The sequence below is a fragment of the Typopeltis vanoorti genome, chromosome 11 (assembly GCF_054136105.1).
Source record: "Typopeltis vanoorti isolate ZY-2024b chromosome 11, IOZ_Tvanoo_1.0, whole genome shotgun sequence".
NCBI lineage: Eukaryota > Metazoa > Arthropoda > Arachnida > Uropygi > Thelyphonidae > Typopeltis > Typopeltis vanoorti.
The window spans coordinates 107,069,933-107,095,747 of NC_143559.1; the positions used below are offsets into that span (position 1 = coordinate 107,069,933).

General features: G+C 35.0%; 1 protein-coding gene and 1 non-coding gene across 3 annotated transcripts in view; both read right to left on the reverse strand.

Moving 5' to 3' along the window:
* The window catches only part of LOC150101913 (syntaxin-1A-like), a 219,174-nt gene that overhangs the window by 52,838 nt on the left and 140,521 nt on the right, over nucleotides 1–25,815 (reverse strand). The window contains exons 7-8 of one of the 2 annotated variants that reach the window (XM_090400740.1): nucleotides 25,549–25,622; nucleotides 2,150–2,287 (exon numbers count right to left, since the gene is read on the reverse strand). In XM_090400740.1, coding sequence (XP_090256866.1) covers nucleotides 2,150–2,287; nucleotides 25,549–25,622 — 212 coding nt within the window. The remainder of the gene's footprint in view (nucleotides 1–2,149; nucleotides 2,288–25,548; nucleotides 25,623–25,815) is intronic. The other variant, XM_090400741.1, reaches the window with a different exon arrangement.
* Nucleotides 11,355–11,648, reverse strand: LOC150101914 (signal recognition particle RNA). Its single transcript, XR_016549098.1, has one exon.

Consider the following 25,815-nt stretch of genomic DNA (forward strand, 5'->3'; position numbering starts at 1 on the left):
GGAAGAATGATATTGTGGGATAAAAATGGGAATAGAGTGACTGATGCAGTGAACATAGTGGAATTGTTCAATGAACACTTTATTGGAGTATTTCATCCTAGAGGAGTCAGTTTTAATGCTAGAGAGATAGGACTGGTACGAGGTCTGGAGGTACAGGAGGAGAGTGTGTTTCAGATACTGAGTACTCTGGATGTCAGTAAAGCTGTGGGACTGGATGGTATTTCGCCACGAGTTTTGAGAGAATGTGCTAGGGAATTGGCAGTACCTTTAACATGGCTTTTCAATGAAAGTCTGGCTTTGGTAAAGGTGCCCAGGGAATGGAAGGAAGGTAAGATAGTGCCATTGCATAAGGGTGGTAACAGACTGGAAGTGTCTAATTATAGGACAGTCTGTGTGTCATCAGTAGTTGTTAAGATCTTGGAGAAAGTAGTGAGGGACCGTGTACAGCATTGCGCAGATGAGGGTAATGTTATCTGTGAGAATCAACATGGATTTGTGAAAGGACGCTCTTGTTTTAGCAATATGCTAGCCTTTTATAATAAAGTTACAAGAACATTAGATGAGGGAAAGGCATATACTGCAATTTTCTTAGATTTGGCGAAGGCATTTCACAGGGTGCCACATGATAAGCTGATATTTAAGTTGCAGCACATGGGTCTGGATGTCAGATTGGTCAACTGGATTCAGGATTGGCTGTCTGATAGGTATCAGAGAGTTGTGTATGGTGGAGCAGTTTCCAGGAGGCAGAGAGTTACAAGTGGGGTCCCACAGGGCTCAGTACTAGGACCTATATTGTTTAACCTTTATATCAATGACATAGCCAGTGGATTGCAGGGGGATATTCAGTTGTTTGCAGATGATGCGAAGCTGGGAAGGATTATTAGTAATAGTGCAGATGTGGTAGCCCTGCAAGAGGATTTAAATAAGCTAGATAGATGGGCAAATGAATGGGGCTGTCAGTTTAATGCAGCAAAATGTAAGGTCTTGAGGTTTGGGAAACATCGATGGGATGCTGCATACTCTATGGGAGGAGTTATACTGGAGGAAGTAGGGGAGACAAGAGATCTGGGGTTGATGATTGATAGAAACCTGAAGTTTAGGGGACATATTGCAAAGGTGGTGAAGGTAACACAGAGGATTGCTGCTATTATGAGAAGGACACTGACCTGCAGAGATAAGAGGGTTATCATTCCGTTGTATAAGTCTCTGATCAGACCACACTTGGACTATTGTTCTCAGATTTGGTCCCCCAGGATTTGAAGGGGATAAATTAACTGTGGAAAGGATACAAAGACGGATGACAAAGATGGTTTCAGGACTTTACAAGGATAGTTATGAGGATCGGCTGAGAGAATGTGGACTGCAGAGTTTGGTGGATAGAAGAAGGAGAGGTGATATGATTGAGACTTTTAAACTGTTGAGAGGTGGTTACAGGGTTGACATTGGGGAGTTCTTTCGCTTGGTTGATCAGCGGGAAGGTGTGATGACAAGAGGCCATCCCTGGAAGTTACAAAAGGAAACTGTGAGCAAGAGGGTAAGGAGTGGTTTCTTTGTGTGGAGGGTGGTTGAGCCGTGGAATGCATTGCCTGATGGAGTGGTGGGAGCGAGAACGGTCAGTGAGTTTAAAGAGTGGTATGATAGACTTTGTGTTTCTCAGGGGGGGGACCTCCCCTCGATGAGTCTTGACAGACTTTATGTCTTAGGAAGGACCTCCCTCGACGAGTCTTTTGACTCCTTGGAGGCCTGAATAATAATAATAATAATAATAATAATTTTACTTAGTTTTGGAATATGATTATGAAATATAAGTTGATAAAGGATTGTCACCAGGTTTATGTGAAAGAGATGTTTTCATAAAATGGATGGAGAAAGGATAGAACAAAATGCCATTTCCGAAAACTGTATAAGGAGGATGTAAGCAGCGGGAGAGGTGTGCAGAATTGGTTCTTTTCATGAAGAGTGATTGGTGAGTGGAATGCACTGAGAATATAGTGAGTGCAGAAAGGTTGAATGAGTTTTAATGTACAACTTGATGAACTTTGTATGCGACAATGAGATCTCCTGCAATGAGTCTGACTCCATGGAGGTCTGGTGCTAATAATGATAAAAGGATTTTTAGAAATATGGTGTAAAATTTCATTCATCTCACCTGTTTTTCCACAATAGCAGCTATTTCTAGAAACATATCATGTATCTCTCTAATGTCAATTTCTAGTTTTTTTAATTCAGCATGGCGAGCATTAATATCTTGAAGAGTCTGTTTAGCCTTCTGTGTTTCAGAAATTAACTAGAAAAAGGAACTCATTTTATTTAACTGATTTTTCTATTTACATATTCTGTGAAACATAAAACCGTATAACTGCTAAAATTTTTTTTTGGCAAAAAAAAAATCAATATTTCAATTATTCAAAACCATAAAATATTATTCATTTCATTAATAATTATACATAACATGGCTAATAACAGACAATAATTATTATCTCTTTAACTGAAAAAAAAATTAAGCAACCGAACATGGAGGATGCTGCTGAATGAGTAAATGATTAGATGTATTTTTCATCAATGCTGAATTAGATGCTTAGTGCTTCCTCATTATTTTCAGCTTAAAACTGTTCATATTTGCTACTCTAATAGCAAGCTTTAGTGATTTTGAATGATTTTTTTTTTTTATTACTCATTAACAGTAGTCATACAGTATGGTCATAGTAGCCAAGGGAGGAAAATGCTTGCTTCTTTGTGTTAAATGTATATGAAGATATGAAGAGAAAGTGAAAGCTCTTTGTGGATGATTTATTTATGTGCATAAGTAAGGACAGAACATGAGCATATCAAAAATGTGCTTTATATGAAGAGAAAATGAAGGTACAAACAATGTGAATGTGACTGACATGCAGCTTAAAATTATATCTGTAAGATGAGTTAGGATGTAGACAAAGGCTTCCTGAAGAGATTTTGAATATAAATAAAATAAGAAATGAAAGTTCACAGTTATGAGGATCAGCTGAGGGAGTGTGGACTGCAGAGTTTGGTGGATAGAAGAAGGAGAGGTGATATGATTGAGACTTTTAAACTGTTGAGAGGTGGTTACAGGGTTGACACTGCGGAGTTCTTTCACTTGATTGAACAGTGGGAAGGAGTCATGACAAGGGCCATCCCTGAAGTTACGAAAGGAAACTGTGAGAAAGAGGGTGAGGAGTGGTTTCTTTGCATGGAGGGTGGTTAAACCATGGAATGCATTGCCTGATGGAGTGGTGGGAGCGAGATAGTCAATGCATTTAAGGAGCGGTATGATAGACTTTGTGTTTCCTAGGAGGGATCTCCCTCGATGAGTCTTGATAGACTTATGTTTCTTAGAAAGGACCTCCCACGATGAGTCTTTCGACTCCATGGAGGCCTGAATAATAATAATAATAATAATAAATGAATGAATGAATGAAAGTGTGCAAAATTAAATATGAAAGAAGCAATGGTAAAAGAGGAAATTGGTAAGGTAATGGAAAAGATAGCCAAAGTCGTCTTATGTTTCTTAGAAAGGACCTCCCACGATGAGTCTTTCGACTCCATGGAGGCCTGAATAATAATAATAATAATAATAATAAATGAATGAATGAATGAAAGTGTGCAAAATTAAATATGAAAGAAGCAATGGTAAAAGAGGAAATTGGTAAGGTAATGGAAAAGATAGCCAAAGTCGTTAATGGAAAATGAATGTTCCATAGATAATATGCTAAAAAAATATATCAACATTTTGGGAAGTGATTACCATAAACACTAATATTATTATTATATAGTCATCTCTCACTGCAATAAACTTATAGGACTGCAGGCATAGTTTGTTACAGTTTGCCCACTCTTAACAATCTACTTTCTGTAGATTGTCATAAAGAATGAATTTGCTAAGTTTGCAATAGGTGAGAGTTAACTCATGCAGAAAATCCTCAACTTTCTATTTTTTTTTTATTAATTGTAAATGATGAACGAACATTATCAGATTGTAAACCAATATTAAATTTTGAGAAGTGATCACCATAAACTCACCAGCCTAGTTGGCCAAGCGATTAACATATCCATTCTCCAATCAGCAGGCTATGGGTTAATCTGTGGGCATAGATGTTTTGTGAATATCTTTAAGTGATATATGACTTTCCTTTTTGATGAACTGAAATGCACGTAGACATTTAACAAAAAATGTATACATCAGAACACTTATGTTAGAAGTTTTATTTGCATAAAACTTTTGTCCAAATATCAAGCGGATCTGCAGTCACACAAGAATAAAGTAGAGTAGCATAATCCAAACTGCTCTCAAGTTCCAATCTTTAATTTTAAAAAAATATATATATTTTTTTTTAGTTAAAAAAAAACTATGGAAAGCTGTATTAAGATGAACAATTTCCAATAAAGGGGATAATTTAAGCCCATCAAATCTATTCAGATTAGGGCAATGTAACAAGATTTCACAGCCTTTTTTATACAGCCATGCCATAAGAAAATGATTCATATGCAAGACTTAGGTCTTTTCCTGAAGAATCCTATATTTAGAAGAGAGAGAGAGAGAGAGATGGCATGTTCAGTAAATCCAGATTGCGGAATTTAATATAGTCTAGATGTTCCTTATGATGAACAGCCACAGATATTCCAGTTGGCTAAAGTATGATAGACCATAAGTGCAGAGAATTTGATAGATGTCCGAGTAGGCCAAATGGACGGGAGGCTATACTTTGCAAAGGATAGGGCAAATTTATTAAGGTGGTTAAAGGCCAATTTGATACTGATGAACCTAATTAATTTGGAGTTATATACAGATACACTTTTGATATACAGGATGGCAACACAGTTGACAACTTAACTTTTGGCAGACTGTTGACAGAGAAACTACATAACTGTTCATGACATTGTTGACAAAAGATTCAGAACCATCAGACAAGAAGGGGTAGTTTTACAAACTATATTTCTTGCATTAGAAATGCCTCAGTAGAGTACAGTGAGTGAGCCCAATAGATGAGAATTTTAATGGTGCCAGATTTCTGACAAGGATGTTAGAGTAACCAATCATGAAATGGATCTAGAAAGGAAATAAGTTTGTCATTTTCAATTACTAGAGTAAACTGGATATAAGTTTGAATGACATTGATCTTTGTAAGAGAGTTTCAAAGTTAAGATGGGGAACATTGTTACACCCTGATAACTTAAGAATGTGAAAATTTCAGTTATCATGATGTAACAAGAGAAGAAATAAAACCCCTGTATAAATAACTAAGTAAGCAAACTTGTTCCTAAGCAGATATAGTTAAGAGCCTTTGAAAGTAACGAATACATAAAATTTAAAGAAAGAAACATATGCTTGCATCCAAGTGAAAATTATAGATGAAATTGTTTGTTGAACTAAATAAAAAAAGGAAAGAAATTTATTACAGTTGTGATATGATAAAATAAGGTTAAGTAAAGCAAAGAAGATTAGTCATAGGATTTTGTATGTGAGAGGCTAGTTTTTACACTTGAAATAAGAGATCTAGGATTCATGTTAATTCTTAGAAAATTTTGGAAAGGGGATTAATTTAGTATAGGTAACTTAGAGGTTAGCTTGAACAAAAGACTAAGCTCGAGGTCATAATTCCCGAATTGAAACATTGTCACGTGTCAGTCGCATGCACACGGACCGCAGGATGTTTTAGCAGAAAAACGCCACTCTAATTGGTCAGTGAAATAGACTCCAGTAAGGGGGGAAGAAAAGAAATTGAAGACGGTGCCAGTAGGGGTCATCGAATAAAAGGGTTATGAACCCCCCACACATACACGAAGCTTTTTTCCTCAGAGTTTCTTAACGAGTCTTCGTATAGGTCTCACGCGGTTTTCCTGAGTGACGGGTTAGGAGTTATCTCCGTCCGACACAACAAGGAAACAAAGTGTGCGGGATTTCGATTCCGTGTTCCTATTGTAAGAAATGAGGAACACTGTTTAGTTAAAAAGAGAGAAGATAATGTAAGTGTCATCACCCAGTGATCATAACGAGAGAAAGTAATCTATAAAGAAGTCAGTGCCCATGTGGTGAATTTCACAGCCATAGAATAGATGATCCTATGTGTATCCTTGATTGAAGCATGTAAAGTAAAGATCATGAAAGCCCATCTTAATGCCAAAAGAACTTAGGAGTGACAAGTTATAGAAGAGGTCGTCCTAGGAAAGTACAATCGGAAAAAGGTAGAGAGTAGTGTAGAAGACCCAAGTCAAAAGGTGCTGTGAAAATCTTGTGTCAATTCAAATCGTATGTAACTGTAATCATTGTTCAATTACTGAACAGTTGAAGGGATTAATGTGAATTATATTAGGACTTTAGTACATGCCAGACTAGAACGAGAATAAGCTTGTTACTATTAATTAATAAGTATTCATGTGCCTAGAGATTTATGCATGTACATTGTAATTTATTTAAGAGAGTTTTAAAAGTCAAAAAGTGTATATTAGCACAGCGAAAGGATAGTTTAAATCATACTGTTTTAATAACTTAGATAAAGTAAACTGATTATATATGTCCATGGTAATGCAGAATTATAGTGCATTCAGACTAGTAAACGGTTAAGTAAAGTGTTAACTAGTTCTGGGATTGGATATATGTTTGTATGTATAGAATCTATTATGGCGGCATGATCGCAATTCCCATATAGGAACTTAGCCTAATACTTGTGTTTAGCTAGTGTTAATTTGTATTTTATATTCTTAGTATTGAATTGAGTTTTATTTGATAAAAAATGAACTGTACCATGCTTAAGAGTTCAATAAACTTTTGTTCATTGAAAATACAATTGTCTGAGATTGGCGCTCAATACACCACTTGTAAAAACGTATGAACCTAATCATGCAGGGGAATGGGGGATTTGTTAAGTTACGAGATAAAGGTCACGACTGCATATTAGTTTCACACTCAGACATATTTTGGTAATTGCTCCTTGTTTTTGAATTTTATATCTTAAACTAAATGTGGGCAAATATGAGAATGGGGAACTGGACAATCAGACTTATTTGTGCCTATAGTCCCACGAAAGGTTCTACTAAGGTAGAAGTGGAGGAATTTTTTGAGGCTTTAGAAAAAGCCTCAAAAAATTCCTCCACTTCTACCTTCTAAATAGCAGAGTAGGAAATGATTGTGAGACACAAAAATATTTTGGGAAAATTTGGAGAAAAGAGCAAAGCTAATAATAATGGCAAATATCTGTTGGATTTCTGCTCAGGAAATGGACTGGTTATTACTAACACCATGTTCCAACATAAAAATGTGAACAAATTCACATGGAGAGAAGAGGCAAGGAATAAGAAAAGTCTCATGGACTATGTTTTTGTTGATAGTGATGTTTTCTCCCTGGTGCAGGACACCAGAGTGTACAGAGTATTTGAAATTGGAAGTGATCACTATTTAGTCTTGAGCAAGATAAAATTGAATTTCATATTGAAAAGAATAACGTGTAAGAAAGTTTTAAAGCGAATAAAAGTTGAGCATCTCTCAGATGTGAACTGTAGACTAAAATACACAAAAATTATTGAAGAAAAAATGAAAGAGTTTGAGAACAGGAATCAAACCTTGGAGATTCAGTGGGAAACTCTGAAGAAAACATTGATTGATTCTGCCAGAGAGGCATGTGGCAAGGTTGTCTGCAAGGATAAAAAAATCAGAACTCCCTGGTGGACACAGGAAGTTAAAGAGGCAGTGAAGGAAAAGAAGAAAGCATATCAAAAGTTCCTGGCAAATAAGTCAGCTTGTGCTCTTAGAGAATATAGAGACAAATGCAAGAATGCTAAACACTGTGTAAAACTAGCTAAACAAAAGTCATGGGAGGACTTTGGCAAGAATATAGAAAATAAATATCAAGAAGGTGGCAAAATATTCTGGAGATTGTTGAAGAAGCTTAGGAATGGAGGAAAGAGTGCTGTAAAAGGAGTTAGAGATGATAAAGGTGACATGAAAACAGGAGAAAAAAAGATATCCTTGAAGTTTGGAGTAATTACTTTAAAAAACTGCTAAATGAAACAAGCAGTGATGACAGCACAGTGGTAAAAAACACTGACCAGACATGCAGTCAGGAATACATATCCATACTTGAAGTAGAAAAAGCCATCAAAGGCTTGAAATATGGAAAGGCAACAGGAGTAGATGATATTTACCAGAAATGCTGAAGTATGGTGGTATAAGAGTCTTACAGTGGCTGCACTGCATAGTTCAGAAAGCCTGGACAGAGGGACGAATTCCCAATGATTGGAGTAGAGCTCTCATAGTACCCATATATAAAAAGGGAAATAAAACTGAATGTGAGAATTACAGAGGTATTTCCCTACTGAGTGTTCGTGGCAAGATCTATGCAAGTATTGTGGAAGAAAAGCTTGGTGAAGAACAAGCTGGATTCAGGCCAAATAGAGGCTGTCAGGATCAGATCTTTACTTAACGACAAATAGTGGAGAAATCATGGGAATATAACAAAGATCTGTATTTAAGTTTTGTCGATTTGGAAAAGGCATATGACAAGGTATCAAGAGAGAAGCTATTCAATACGCTACAGTCATATGGTGTCATGGGGCATTATATCAAGCAATACTTAGTCTTTATTTGAGTTGTAAGTCAGCAGTTAGAATTGAAGGAAGTACAAGAAGATGGTTTAATGTTAAATCTGGTGTGAGACAAGGATGTACATTATCCCCTGTTATTCATTATCTATATGGATCACATTATGAAGGAAAGTGGTATTAAACCGAATATCAAAATTGGAGATGAAAATAGGCAGAATCATTGAAAATGTCAACTGCGTTGTGAATGGAGAACCTGTGGAACAAGTAAAACATTTCAGCTACTTAGGCACGATTTTTACTGAAGATGGTAAATTAAATATAGAAATAGACAACAGAATCAGCAAAGCTGGTATGGTGGGAAGTCAATTGAATAAATTCATATGGAATAAGAGAGAAATTAGTCAGAACACTAAATTAGCTACAAGTCAGTGTTCAAACCAGTTTTAACTTATGGATCTGAGAGCTGGGTCAGAAGTAAAACACTTGACCAAAGACTAGAGACCGCAGATATGAGAGTACTGAGAAAGATCAGAGGCGTGAACAGATGGCATCAATGGCAATATCATATTAAAAACGAGGATATTAGGAAAGAACTTGACATTGTCAGCATCCAGGAATGCATTAGCAGAGCTAATCTCAGGTAGTATGGTCACTTAAACAGAATGGGCGAGGAAAGATTAGCAAAACAAGTGTTCTCTGCCAGGTTGGCAGCAAAACGACCCAGAGGAAGACCAAGATATAGGTGGATTGATACGTTACAAAGTGCCTTAGACGATAGAAATATAAGATCTGATAATGTTGGAGTCTTGACAAGTAACAGACTGATTTGGAGGAAAATTGTAGATAGGAAGTTAGTAATGATGTAATTTTTTCATGTAGTACTATCATATCCTGCACAACCCCTTGAGGGTACATGGCAGGAATTTGATGATGAACTAAATGTCCTGAAAGGCGCAGTATAAAAATAAATATTTAAGGATACTAAGGGGAGAAGAAGCTTGAATATTTGTATTTGGGTGATATCTCGTATATAGATAAGATTTGGATAAAGATAAGTAGAGTTTCACATGTAAGGATAATTGAAAGCCTAATAATCGTAAATTGGGACACAACAACATTGCCTTGCACTCTGCAAAATTATCATTCATGTATCTGTATCATTTACTATGTCTGAAGTCTAGATTATGGAGCAGTTACCTGTTTAAACCATTCAATAAAGTAATGAACTAGTACAGGAGAAAGAGGTATACACATGGCAGTATTCTCTATTTGTTAGTAAAATTTGTCCTAACATATTAAGTAGCCTGAATAGATGATAAAAGTGAAGAGATGAATACAATATCAAGACTAATTAAAAGATCATTTGGGCTAAGATGAAGTGTTAAGATGTTTACCTTGTAACAAGGTGAATCTATGCATTTGATGTCATGTCATAATGGAACATCTGTTTATTGTAATTGTTTTAGAGTGTAGGAAGGTGGCCACGATAGATTTTAAGCTCATTTTTGCTTACATCATCTCAACTGGAGACATCATAAATGAGTTTGTTTATTCCACTTGACTAACAAGAGACTGGATTTTCAAAAAGAGAATATATGTGGTGTCAGAGCATTAAATACATTTTTCAAAGTTTTCCATGGCATTCTTGGGGACCAGGAGGTGGTAGAGAAGATTCAGAGACGAGTGACTAAGCTAGTGACAGGTCTGTGGAATACTCCCTATGAGGATAGGTTGAAGGTTTGTGGGTTACAAAGTTTAGTTGATAGACGAAAAAGAGGACACATGATAGAAACTTTTAAGATATTAAAGGGAGTTATAAATTTCATTCAAAGAAAATTTTTCAATATATGACAAATAGAACTAGGAGCCATCTGTGGAAGTTGTGTAAGAGTGTGGTTTGTAAGGGTTTGCAGACCAGATATTTTGCATGGAGAGTAGTGAATGAGTGGAATGGATTGCCAGAATTAGTTGTGAGTTCCCTAACAGTGAATGAGTTTAAAAAGAGATATGATAGGCTCTGTGTGTATAATAGTTTTGGTCTCCACGACTCCATGGAGACACCAAATAATAATAATAATTCTTTACTGTCTTGAACCACAATTACTTTGCAATTATCAGCCTTTGTAATAATAAAATTGTTATTCCTCTTTAAGGACAACAATGCTTCGATGTCATAGAAGACAGATTAGGGATAACAATGAAACCAGGACTTTTGAATAAGGCATTTATCACTTTAGAGTGAGAGGTTGGCCATAAATATTAATAATCATTTTATCAGGGTCTATAATCATAGAAGAAGATGGTTAACTAGAAGAATCAGTGATGAACTGATCACGGTATTATCTCAGAAAAGATTAGTCTACGGAATCTTTTAACATGTCCATGCCAAGCTGCAAATTGTATTCATTGCATATTGCCTACAGTACAGGATGTCATGTCATTTCATATTTCCAGTTTTCCATCTGACAGGCACAAAGCAAACTGCTATGTGTGTTTGTAGAGAAACCACAACTATGTAGAAAGAATATGATTTGTTGCTTTCTGGTTATAAGTAACCACTAATTAAGAAAATTTCTATAGCTGGTTAGTATGTTTAAATTTCCAAGATGCATACGTAATTATATTTCAACCTGCATTAATCAAATACGAACCACTTGTATATGAATGGCATGTCTAAGAAAAAGAATAAGCACAAATATAAAGAGATTTGTTATAGGTAAATAAATATCCAGTTTACAGTTGTGGTATTATGGGTGACTGCAATTATATTACACCTCCACGGAGTCCAAAGACTCATCAAGGGAGGACAACAACTCCACAACTCTCCGTCTCCACCACTCAATCAAAATAACTGATACCTCCCCAGTGGGGAATCAAACCCCGGTCTCCTGCGTTTCCGCCATGGGCCGGTTCGCTTCTTGTTAGTCAACCTGGTAACTCAGAGCTCCCTCCAAGTCACCATATTGACACCGTGTTTAGTGCAGACATCCAATCGACATAGGAATGTTGCAAAACAGTACTCCGGTCTCAAACCATCCTCCAATTCAAGCCTCCAAGCAGCTGGATTACAAGAGACTGCCACGGCTCTCAGCAAATTCTCGCCACAACTGCAATAAATTCCATGTTATCCTATAAACTCTAGTTATGCATTTACACATTTATAAAGGGCCTCGGTTAAGAAAAAAAAAAAAGGGGTGGATCTGTGAATAAATAGTATAGTTAATAAATCTTCCCTCTGCACACTTCTTTCCCATGCTGCTTAAGGAATTGTATTATAACAGCTCAAAAAAATTCGACTTCATTCTTTCCATGAGATTTAACTGCTAGCTACCCAATCAATTTTTGGATAACTAAAGTCACTGATGATGACTTTAATACTCATTTAGTACCCATTAGATGTACTAAATTCCCTATGAACTTCAACTCTGTTCACCATCATATCAAAATTTCCTAGCCTCATCAATTTCCTACAATCCAGTACCATCAATACAATACAAAGCATGTAATCTGTTCATCCAAAGTGAATAACCTTAAATTTTGCAACATTAAATTGTCAACTGTTATCTTTTGCCACAATGCCAATTTATTTAAATCATCCTGCAGGATATCTATATTGCCTTTATCAACTTTTATACCTTTCAACACATCTCGCATTGCTGGCAATTCACAAAACATTTCTAACATACCCTCTCTTCACTTTCATACTGTTAGCTATTAATCCTTGGTCTAATTTAACTGCAAGATTTAACTGCTAGCTACCCAATCAATTTTTGGATAACTAAAGTCACTGATGATGACTTTAATACTCATTTAGTACCCATTAGATGTACTAAATTCCCTATGAACTTCAACTCTGTTCACCATCATATCAAAATTTCCTAGCCTCATCAATTTCCTACAATCCAGTACCATCAATACAATACAAAGCATGTAATCTGTTCATCCAAAGTGAATAACCTTAAATTTTGCAACATTAAATTGTCAACTGTTATCTTTTGCCACAATGCCAATTTATTTAAATCATCCTGCAGGATATCTATATTGCCTTTATCAACTTTTATACCTTTCAACACATCTCGCATTGCTGGCAATTCACAAAACATTTCTAACATACCCTCTCTTCACTTTCATACTGTTAGCTATTAATCCTTGGTAATGAGTATATCGAGCAAGCGCCACACTGCAAGAAATACCTCATGATAGACTCGGAACAAAGATGTCTTGCTCACTATTGTTGATGTTTTTGTTTGCATTGATGCAATGTAAAATACTGTTTATGAAGAATATGAATATAAATCTTGCAGAACAAAAACACTCAATTACTAAGTCATAAACAAGGAAAATACTACTAATAAGTGATAACACTGAATATTTACTAAAATAAAATCACTGATTTGTATGTCAACATGCTGCTTGCAACCTACAGATGATACAGAAACTTTCTCACAAACTTCCTATCAACAATTTTTCCTAAAAATCAGTCTGTTACCACCTAACAAGACTCCAACATTATCAGATCCTATATTTCAATCCATCTATATCTTGGTCTTTTTCCTGACAACCTGGCAAAGAACACTTGTTTTGCTAATCTTTCCTCTTCCATTCTGTTTAAGTGAACTTATCACCTCAGACTACTCTACTAACACATTCCTGGATGCTAACAATGTCAAGTCCTTTCCTAATATCCTTGTTTTTAATATTATATTGCCATTGATGTCATCTGTTCATGCCCCTAATCTTTATCAGGAGTCTCATATTTGTGGTCTCTAGTCTTTGATCAAGTGTTTTATTTCTAACCCCGCTCTCAGATCCATAAGATAAAATTGGTTTCAACACTGTTCTTGTACACAGCTAAATTAATGTTTTGATTAATTTCTCTATTATACCATATTAAATTTATTCATTTGACTTTCTACCATACCACTTTTGTTGATTCTGTTGTCTATTTCTATATTTAATTTATGTTCTTCACTAAAAATTGTGCCTTAGTAGATGAAACGTTTTACTTTTTCTATAGGTTCTCCATTCACAATGCAGTTGATATTTTCAATGCTTCTGCCTATTTTCATTGTCTTTGTCTTGTTATTGCTGATTTTCATGCCAAATTTATTACAACAGTTATTCAATTTAGTCAGGGAATTTTGCAGATTTGTACTGGATTTATTTAAAAGTATAACATCATCTGCATAAAGCAGACAGCTGAGATTAACATTTCCAATTTTGATATTTGATTTTGTGTTTCTTAGGAAGGACCTCCCACGGTCAGTCTTTTGACTCCATGGAGGCCTGGATAATAATAATAATATCAGGTTTAATACTACTTTCCTTCATAATCGGATCCATATAAATAATTAATAACAGAGAGGATAATGTACATCCTTGTCTGACACAGGATTTAACATCAAACCATTTTACAACAAAAAAAAGACTAAATATTGTTGATTTAATGCCCCCCATTGACACCATATAACTAACATTTTGAATAGCTTTTCTTGCCACTTTGTTGTATGCCTTTTGCAGGTCTACAAAACTTAAATACAGATCTTTTTTATATTCCCAAGATTTCTTAACTATTTGTCGTAAAGTGAAAATCTGATCCTGACAGCTTCTATTTGGCCTGAATTCAGTTTATTCTTTACCAAGTTTCCCTTCCACAATCCTTCTCAACCGTTTCTCAAGTATACTTGCATAAATCTTACCAGGAACGCTCAGTAGGGAAAAAATACCTCTGTAATTTTCATATTCAGTTTCATTTCCCTTTTTGTATATAGGTACTATGACAGCTCTACTTCAATCATCTGAAATTCATCCCTCTGTTCAGGCCTTCTGAACTATGCAGTGCAGCCACTGCAAGACTTTTATATCTCCATACTTGAGCATTTCTAGTCAAATATCATCTACTCCCACTGCCTTTCCTTGTTTCATTTAGCAAAATTCATTTGTCAAAGTAATTACTCCATACACCAAGGATATCTTTTTCTCCAGTTTTCATGTCACCTTTATCATTTCTGATTCCATTTACATCACTCTTTCCTCTATTTCTGAGATTTTTCAATAGCCTTCATAATATTTTGCCACCTTCCTGATATTTATTTTCTATGATCTTGCCAAAGTCTTCCCATGAGTTTTGTTAAGCTAGTTTTACACAGTGTTTAGCTGTCTTACATTTGTCTCTGTATTCTCTAAGAGTACAAGGTGATTTATTTGCCAGGAACTTTTGATATGCTTTCTTCTTGCCTCTTTAACTTCCTGTTAAAGGAGATTAAGGAGGAAGTCCACCAAGGAGTTCTGATTTTTGTATCCTTGCAGACAATCTCATCATGTGACTCTCTGGCTGAATTACTCAATGTTTTCTTCAGGGCTTGCCACTGACTCTACAAGGTTTGGTTCCAGCTCTCAAACTCTTTCATTTTTTCTTGAATAATGTTTGTGTATTTCAGTCTACAATTGACATCTGAGAGCTGCTCAACTTTTATTCACTTTAAAACTTTCTTACATGTTCTTCTTTTCAATATGAAATTCAATTTTATCCTGCTCAAGAGTAAATGGTGATCACTTCCAATTTCAAATTTTCTGTACACTCTGGTGACCTGCACCGGTGAGAAAACATCACTATAAACAATAACATAGTTAATGAGACTTTTCTTATTCCTTGCCTCTTCTCTCCATGTGTATTTGTGCACATTTTTATGTTGGAACATTGTTTTAGTAATAACCAGTCCATATCCTGAGCAGAAATCCACCAACAGGTATTTGCCATTATTATTAGCTTTGCTCTTTTTTCCAAATTTTCCCAAAATATTTTTGTATGTCTGACAATCAGCTCCTACTCTGCTATTTAGATCCCTAACAAGGACCAACTTTTCCTTTTTCATTGTGCAGTTGCTTTCTCTAAAACCTCAAAAAATTCCTCCATTTCTACTTTAGTAGAAGCTTCTTTTGGAGGACCATACGCACAAAGGCATATGTCTCATTATCCAGTTCCCCATTCTGATATTTGCCCACATCACTACTTGATATTGCCAGCCATTCAAGAAGATTAGCCTCATATTTAGTGTTGAATACTGTAGCTACTCTTGCATTTTCCTGATTGTTATTGCCTGAATATAACATTTTGTATTTATTGCTTATACAAATGTTATATTCAGGCATTAATAATCAGGGAAAAGAAGGAGTAGCTGTAATATTTAACACTAAATACAAGGCTATTCTTCTTGAATGGCAGGCAATATCAAATAGAGTGATGTGGGTGCTTAAGGGTCAAAGCTGTATAACTGAGAGGAGACCTCCACATAGTCTTAAAAAAAAATGCAGAAAACCAACCAGGGTTTTCTGACCTAATGTTCAAACCTCACCTTTTTGTAGTGTCCCCTGTTAGGTATCTACCTGGATACTGAACGAATGAGGATGAGCTGGTAATTTGGGATTTAGCCAACCAAATTGCATTCGTATTGGCTTAAATCACAAGTAAAATGATGGTCTTAGGATAATAATAATAATGATAATAATTTTAATTCAATGAATGTGTAGCAGAAAATTTGCTTGTAAATTAATATATTCAAAATAAAGATCATAATTTAACATTTGGGTATGTTTAAAATACATAAGTTAAAAGACTTACTAAGTTCACTAAAGATGTTTTTACTGCTTACAATTAAAGTGCCATGAAGATAAACATGTAATTGTGGTGGCTTATCTCACTTCACAAATGAAGTGGAACCAGAAATATTATGTGTGTAGAGAATTGCATGAGTGGAAAGAGCACAGTAACTAGTAAAAAATGCTCATGGTACTGAAAGGAGCTAAATGGAATGAGGGAGAAGGCTAAGGAAAGCTGTAAGAGATGTGCAGATACGTGGGGGATATGGAGAAATTTTTATAACAAGTTAGTAAAAGTTTCACTGTAGTAGCCTTGCAAAAAAAAGATGTTTTGAAGTTTTAGCTGTTATGTTATGTTGCAAAAGAATAACAGTTGTGAGGAAATTAGATGAATTTTGGAACTTGATAAATGAAGTTCCTCATATAGGAGGAGAAATGTTTATTGGATATTAAAAGTTTCATTATAACAGTAATGATTTGAGGGCTACATGTGAGAATAGAACAGCAATTCAATTTTTACGTGTCTCATCATTTTTTCTTGGAAATCCTTCATATATAAGAGGGGAAAAAAAGTTGTGAATCTTCAAAGAAAGGAGGAATATTTTCCAGATATTAAATCCCACATTGTTTTAAAACCGAATAAGAAACTCAAAGATTGGAATCAGAGAGTTTCATGCCGAATATAGTAAACTATAAAGTATCAGCGATCACTAGCATGAGCTAATGCAAGTGACCCTAGTACGTAGTACAATACCGGACAACTCGTAGCAAAGGTGGGGAAGTTCTGATCGCTATTCTTAGGTATTTTCCATAATGTAAAAAAACATTTCCTAGGAAATGTATGCTGTTATTACATTATGGTGGGAGGTCACTACCCAGACTGGTTTCAGCCTTTTTTGAGGCTACAGTGAGTAGCTAGACCAAATTAATACCAAAGTGTATAGCAAAAAGAACTTATACTCTGCTATACGAGTTTCCAAACAGGTGCAACCATTAAGTTACTTAAATATAAAGAGATAATAAGCTTCATTTCGGCGATGTAAACATTATTTAAATTAAGGTGATATTAAATCCCACATTGTTTTAAAACCGAATAAGAAACTCAAAGATTGGAATCAGAGAGTTTCATGCCGAAGCAAAGGTGGGAAAGTTCTGATCGCTATTCTTAGGGATCCTGGGGACCAAATCTGAGAACAATAGTCTAAGTGTGGTCTGATCAGGATCTTCTACAACGGAATGATAACTCATTTATCTCTGCAGGTCAGCATCCTTCTCATTATTGCAGCAATCCTCTGTGTTACCTTCACCACCTGATGAAGCCTCAAAAAAGGCTGAAACCGGTCTGGATAGTGACCTCCCACCATAATGTAATAACAGCATACATTTCCTAGGAAATGTGTTTTTACATTATGGAAAATACCTAAGAATAGCGATCAGAACTTTCCCACCTTTGCTACGAGTTGTCCGGTATTGTACTAAGTACTAGGGTCACTTGCATTAGCTCACGCTAGTGATCGCCGATACTTTATAGTTTACTATATTCGGCATGAAACTCTCTGATTCCAATCTTTGAGTTTCTTATTCGGTTTTAAAACAATGTGGGATTTAATATCCCCTTAATTTAAATAATGTTTACATCGCCGAAATGAAGCTTATTAGCTCTTTATATTTAAATATTTTCCAGAATTTTTCCAGAAGACAATTAGAAGGGAATGCTAGATAGTATTTGAAAGAGGATTTTATTATTCAAGTCAGAATTTTCGTATCTCCTACTCTGAATAGCAAATCTAAAGTTATTTTCGTCTTTTGTAGGAGAAGAGTTTATTTTCTGGATAAGGAACTGTTTCGACTGAAGAAATAAAGAAACTGTTTCTTTCATGAGAAGTCCAGATTCAGTTAAGAAACATGGTTCTTTTCAGCTGGCATAATTTTGCACTAAGATAAGATGTGATCTGTTTATCTTTTTAGATTTTAAGTTGTAGATAAAGTTTAGAATGTTGTATATTTCTTTTAATGTCTTAGTATTATTAAATTCGAAGTTTTTTTACTTGGTTATACTATAATTATTATCATTATTATTATTATTCAGGGCTCCATGGAGACAAAAGACTCATCGTGGGAAGTCTTCCTAGGAAACACAAAGTCTACATTGCCGCTCCTTAAATTCATTGACCGTTCTTGCTCTCACCACTCTATCAGACAATGCATTCCATTTTTCAACCACCCTCCATGCAAAGAAACCAGTTCTCACCCTCTTGCTCACATTTTCCTTTCATAACTTCTAGGGATGGCCTCTTGTCATCACTCCTTCCTGCTGTTCAACCAACCAAAAGAACTCCCCAGTGTCAACCCTGTAACCACCTATAGTAGAAAGTATTTTTACCTTGGGTATAATAAATGTTAAAAATACCAAGCAATTTTTAAACCAGGTTTAAAAATTGCTTGATATTTTTAACCTGTAACCACTTCTCAATAGTTTAAAAGTCTCAATCATATCACTTCTCCTTCTTCCATCCACCAAACTCTGCACTCCACACAGCCACAGCCGATCCTCATAACGAACATTGTACAGTCACAAAACCATCTTTGTTATCCACCTTTGTACCCTTTCCACAGTTAATTTATCCCCTTATAATCCTGGGGACCAAATCTGAGAACAATAGTCTAAGTGTGGTCTGATCAGAGACTTATACAACGGAATGATAACCCTCTTATCTCTGCAGGTCAGTGTCCTTCTCTGGTGAGACTGAAGTAACTGTAAATGAGAATAGTGATACTGGGAGTGATAATGATAGAAAGAGAATGCAATAAGGACAGAGAAACTGGGGAGGGAGTCAGGGTGGATAGGGAGACACAGTATAAGGAGAGTGAATGTTGGAAGTAGTAGTGAATGTGTGTGTATGGGGATGATCAGTATGGGAATGGAATGGCCTGGGATATAGTCTGAAGAGATAGTAGGTTAAGGGGATATTTTAAGATGATAAAGGCAATTGGAAATGGCTAGGTGGGGGGAAATCTCAACCTACAAGTGGCATCCAAAAGACTGAATAAAGTAGGTGTCAAATGGATGAATAAAGGGATTAAATAAAATCTGGAAGAAGATACTGTGAAGGAAGCACAAGATGAATAATGGTAGCAATCAATTGTATGAGGATCATACAGAGTAGACCAGAAAGGTGACTAAGTTGGTAAGAACAGCAAAACTGCAGTATGTGCAGAAATTAGCAAATTAGGCACATAAAACCCTAGAGTTTTTCTGATATGTGACAAGTAGAAGGAAGAATGATTACGGTACGATGATGTTAATGGATAAAAATGGCAAATGTGTTGCAGACGACATCGTTGAGGTATGCAGTGAACAAGTTATAAGGGTGTTTCATCCTCATCAGGTTGAAATCATGAAAAACTCAAATGTAGAGGATATAGGAGGGGATGGCTTAAATGTGAGTGGACAGTATATGAGGAAATAATCTTGATGTTAATAAGAAGATAGGATTTGATGGCATATCACCATGTGTCTTAAGGGAATAATCCAAGAAATTGGCAGTAGCATTGGCATGCCTGCTAAGAGCCTTACAAGAGCACTGGTTCCAAGATAGTTAAAAGAAGGTAAATTTTTTCCACTGCATAAAGGTGGTGGTGATAAGGCTGTGGCTACAAATTATAGGACAATCTGTATATCTGGAGTTGTGGTTAAGGTGCTGAAGAGATTGGCAAGTATTAGAAACAGGTTCATAATAGTAGAATTCTCTGTGGTTGTCAGCATCATGGGTTTGTTAAAAAATGCATTTATGTATTGTAAGGGAGATGCATATCCAATGGGATACTTAGATTTTGCAAAAGCTTTTGATGGACTGTCACATGACAAGCTGCTAAATAAACTGAAATGTATGGGATTGGATAACAGACTAGTGAATTGGATTGGTGACTAGCTGTTTGGTATCAGAAAGTTATATCCAGGGGTGCAATATCCTTAAAGAGGAAAGTTATTAATGGTGTGTTTTAGGGGGGTCTGTATTGGGGCCTATTGTTGCTGTTCAATTTATATATTGGTTTAACTGGTGATTATGCAACTGTTTGCAAAACAACTGAGGAAAGTAACGCAGAGTTAAGCAGGTTAAGCAGATGTTATGGCCTTACAAGCAGACTTGAATAAACTGTACTAATGGGCAAGTAAGTGGAACAGTCAGTTCAATATTGTAAAGTGTAAGGTTTTGAAATTTGATAAACAATGATGGGATGCAAAGTATACACTTGGTGACGAAATTTAAATTAGGTAGAGAAGATGAGATATCTGGGAGTGGTGGTGGTGGATAAGGAACTGTAATTCAAGGACCACACACTGCACAAATTGTGAAGTCATCACATAAGATAATGGCAATGATGCAGAGGTCCTTGATATGCAAAATTAAAAAGGGTATGATTCAGTGGTGGCTGGTGAAAACTTTAAGTGGGAGTATACAAAATAAGAAAAATAATTCATTTTTTCCTAATCAGTAACCAATTTATTAATACATAAATTTACATATTAAAAAAATTGGTTTATTAAAAATATTTCACCTTCACCACAAACACACACCAATAATAAAAGTTTTGTATCTCACAGAAATAACCGTGCACAAGCATACAATTTATCAGAGCGAAACTTCTCCTAGAGCAGTGTTGGATTCACTTGTTATGTGCAGTGACAAGTGCAAATGAATAGCAGTGAGTCTAGCTGCAATTGGCTGAACATGATAATTCTGACGTTTTGTTAGATCGGCAGTGCACTTGTTTTGTAATCTAAAGCATTAATCAAATAATTCCAATTATTAACTATTCAATCAATGTCGAAACATAAGCTGTAACCTTTAACATGTTGTATTGCATTTATATAATGTTGTCAGCATTGTTATTATTCATAAACACAAACAAAATTTAATTTTTTCGTTTTTTCCTTGGGGGTGCTGAAGTGTCGCAGTGCTTATGTACAAGCTGCCACTGGTATGATTCCATTGTATAAGGCCTTAATCAGACTTCATATGGATTATTGTGCACAGCTTTGTTGGAGAGGGTCCAGAGAAGATTCACAAAAGTGGTCTTTGGAATGTGGAGTATGAAAACAGATTTAAAGAATGTAAATTGCAAAGCTTTATGAATAGGAGGAGGGGAGATATGATTGAGACATATAAGTTAGTCAGGGGTTATTATCAGGTTGACATGGAAGAAATTTTTCATAGAATGAGAGAAGTGGTAGAATGAGAGGCCATCCCTGGAAACTGTATACGGAGGTGTGAGGAAGGATTCTTTGCATGGAGAGTGGTTGGTGAGTGAAATACATTGCCTGAGTGTGTTAAGGTACAGATGGATGTGATAGCATGTACCTCCCATGATGAGTCTCTGAATCAATGGAGTTCAGATGTTAATAATGATAAAAGTGATTATTCCCCTTTATAGCAACTAGAATGCTGTGCTCGGATCGGATCATCTTTGTTTCATTGTGTCAGGACAATTCATCACTGGAAAACTGATCACTAACAGTTCAATGCGGGAAAATTCATCGCGAGAAAATTAATTGTGGGGAAATGAATCGCACAAAAATTCTTCACGGATATATATGAAAAAAAAAAAAAAGAAATATTTCCAATATATGAAAATAAGAAACGTTTGATATATTATTTAATATTTCGATTATATTTAGCTTTGTGAAATTTTTTTATTTTGTATAAAATTATTAATATTCTTTCTTATTACAGGCTCTGTAGATGGAATATTAATTGTTACAAAACTGGGATGGTTAGGGAGAAAGAACACCATATGTAGGAATAATTAGTACGCCCACAGATACAAGACCCTTCGACACTTCTGTGCATGTCAACAGAAGGAGAATCCATTTTGATTACCCATTATCAGATGGGATGAGTTGCTTATTATTATACATTGGAAAATTAACTTATATTTTATGATCATTGTAGTTTTTAAAGTGGTAACTATTTTGCTTGTATAATAGTTGGAAAATTTTACCTATACAGCATGTGATTTCACGTGTATGCGACCAATTTGTAAATCCTTCATTTCTTTCTCCCTTTCAGCATGAATCGACTATTCTTGGCACAAAGCCAAGCAAAGCTCAAGCAAGTGTGGGCATACTACAATAGTTATATCCAACCAATATTTATAATTAACTATTTATATATTCCTATTAACCATTCTGTCTGCGCGGTTAGCCTAGTGGCTTTGTGCTTCGCAACCATATGCCTGGGGAAGGAGTGTCCTAGGTTCGATTCCCGTCAGAGACGTGAAGAGCTGAAGGATCTTCCTCAGCCATAGCCAAGTTAGCCGGTCTTGGGCGCGGGCAGTAGGGTTTTTTCCGCCAGTTTATCTGGTGTTTTTCATCCCGCAAGCAGGCAAACCGGCACCGTGAACACACATGGATACAGCCAAGAATACCTTGAGGCATAGGAGTGACCATTCTATCCTCGTATTTCGGTTACAAAATCCAAGCATGCTTGGAAGGTTGTGGGCCTTAAAGGCCTGTTAAAGCCATTGGGATAGATAGATAGATATTAACCATTCTAACTTAATAGTTAGAATCGTTATTAGGGAGAATAAAATATTTATGAATAGTTAAGGAGAATAGGCACAATATTTAAAAATATTTATTCTTCTAACTGTTCACTATTTTTCTGTTCTGTGCATTTAGACACCTATCGAGGTGTGATATGTTTTTTTATCTGAACTAATTCAGAAGGTGACGTGTTTCAGTTATTGAATACACATGTATTTTGAAAATGAATCCACTTTTCCTGCATATGAAAGATATGTTGTATGCTGTTATCATTTACAGAGCTAGTTTAAGATCATAAGTGCATTTTTGAGTAATTATATTAAAGAAAATGATAATAAAATTACGTAAATCCTATCATCATTATGTAAATCAGCATAAGCTAAATTGCCATCTGGGTTCAATACTAGTCTTTAGCTTTTTCTCCAATACTAGTATTTTATAACACTAAGAAATTTTAAATTTTATATTCACTCTTCTTTACTGAAAAAAAATAATACTAATAAAAAAATAATATATATATATATATATATATATATGCATGCTCCCAAAGTGAAATTCGTAATTAATTACTTCTCCTGTGAAATGAAATGTTCAAAAATAAATTGTAACCAAAAATATCATGTCATTAACTACCGAATAGATAGCGTACCCTCTCCCACTTATGTAAATCAGCATAAGCTAAATTGCCATCTGGGTGCAATACTAGTCTTTAGCTTTTTCTCCAATACTAGTATTTTATAACACTAAAAAATTTTAAATTTTATATTCACTCTTCTTTACTGAAAAAAAATAATACTAATAAAAAAATAATATATATATATATATATATATATGCATGCTCCCAAAGTGAAATTCGTAATTAATTACTTCTCCTGTGAAATGAAATGTTCAAAAATAAATTGTAACCAAAAATATCATGTCATTAACTACCGAATAGATAGCGTACCCTCTCCCACTTATGTAAATCAGCATAAGCTAAATTGCCATCTGGGTGCAATACTAGTCTTTAGCTTTTTCTCCAATACTAGTATTTTATAACACTAAGAAATTTTAAATTTTATATTCACTCTTCTTTACTGAAAAAAAATAATACTAATAAAAAAATAATATATATATATATATATATATATGCATGCTCCCAAAGTGAAATTCGTAATTAATCACTTCTCGTGTGAAATGAAATGTTCAAAAATAAATTGTAACCAAAAATATCATGTCATTAACTACCGAATAGATAGCGTACCCTCTCCCACCAATGAAATGAGCTGTGGATTCAAAACTCGCTATGGGCACGGATGTTTGTAATTGTTCTTAGGTAAGAGATGAATTTCATCGTCTGATGCAAGACCACAGCACTAGTTACTGGAGGCCTGACGTGGCTTGAGTGGTTTCCATGTTTGGTCATGGAATCTGAACAGGATTTCCAAACCAGTTTAAAATTAATAGAAATAACAATGAAACAGAAATTAGGAAACTCGCCGATCAATAAATGTATTACTTTCATTGTATAAGAATTAAAATATGAAAATCTAATTAAAATCTAAACAAATAATACATAAAAAAAAATATATTTTGTGAAATTTATCTTGCACTGCATTTACTTTTCATATATCGGTATCAATCCCATACCATTTCAATTTTCTAGTGAATAATGTTTTCAGTGAATTTTTTCTGCAATGAATTTTCTCCGCAATGAATTTTGCTCATGATGAATTGTCCATGAACCTTGTTTCATGAGAAGGAAAAAGTAGTAGAGAAGATTCAGAGGTAACCAAAATGGTAAGAGATCTATTAATTGTTCACTGTAGAGCCTCTGTAGCTCAGTCAGTATAGACGAAGCCCTTTGGTCGGAAAGACCGGAGTTCAATTCCCATCCATAACATAAGGAACCTTTATCTGGTCCAATACTAGTATTTTATAACACTAAGAAATTTTAAATTTTATATTCATTCTTCTTTACTGAAAAAATACACATACACATTTCTATTAAAGATGAGTTAGCCAGTCTCATATGGAGGTAGAGAGTTTTTACACCCAGAAACTCGTGTGATCCGTGAACACACACGGATCACACGGATCTACAGTCATAAAATGCATACTTAATCCCTCATTGGGGGGGGGGACACAACTAGTCCTAAGGGATGGTGGAGGAGGGGAAATCCCTTATGAATAAATAAATAAATAAACTGTTCACTATAAAAATATATTCGTACAGTCAACAAGTCTTGATTATATTCTTACAGTGAATAAACTGTTCACTGTAAGAATATAATGAAGACTTGTTGACTGTAAATTTTGATTAATAAGTGGAAAAGATAATATATAATAGAAACATAGATTACTATGGGGGGGAATTTTATAGGACAGATGCAGAAGAAAATTTTTAATACATGCAGGAGGGAAAGAAACAAAGGGTCACTTCCCAGGAGTGATGTTAGTGAATATGTCTAGTATGAGGTATGACAGCCTTTGTATGAATAACGTTTAGTATAAGCCTCCTGTAATGAGTCCTAAGTCCATAAAAACAACTGGATAATAATACTAACAAAAATATTAATAATTCTGATATTTTTTGAAAATGTATTGAAACATACTACTTTCATTAATACAGACTATTACTACTAATGCAAACACTGCTACAATAATTTTTTTCCATATAACAAACTCCCAAAAAGTTCCAATCAAAGCATCATAGCATTAATGACATATCAAAGGAAATTCACTGTAGCAAATCTTCTTAACGAATTCTTTTGTCTCAAGTTTGCTATAGTGACTGTAATAAGTAAACTGCTACAAATATACTGTAAACAATTCATAGATCTTAAAGAGTCAATTTAATTCTTTACCTCTTGTGTGAATACAGCAGGTGATGGATTATCTAGAAGTGATTCAACTTCCTCATCTGTGAATTCAGTGCCAACTATTCAAATTCAAAAAATTTCAAGAGAAAATTTATATATTAAAATATATATACATACACATATAAACAATATAATTTTTATATTATAAAGGCTGAGAAATAATGATTATAATCCTCCTCCACTTCCTGCAATTTTAAATGTAATTTCAAATAGGACCTGTGCTGATATTACATAAAATAATACCATGTTTCC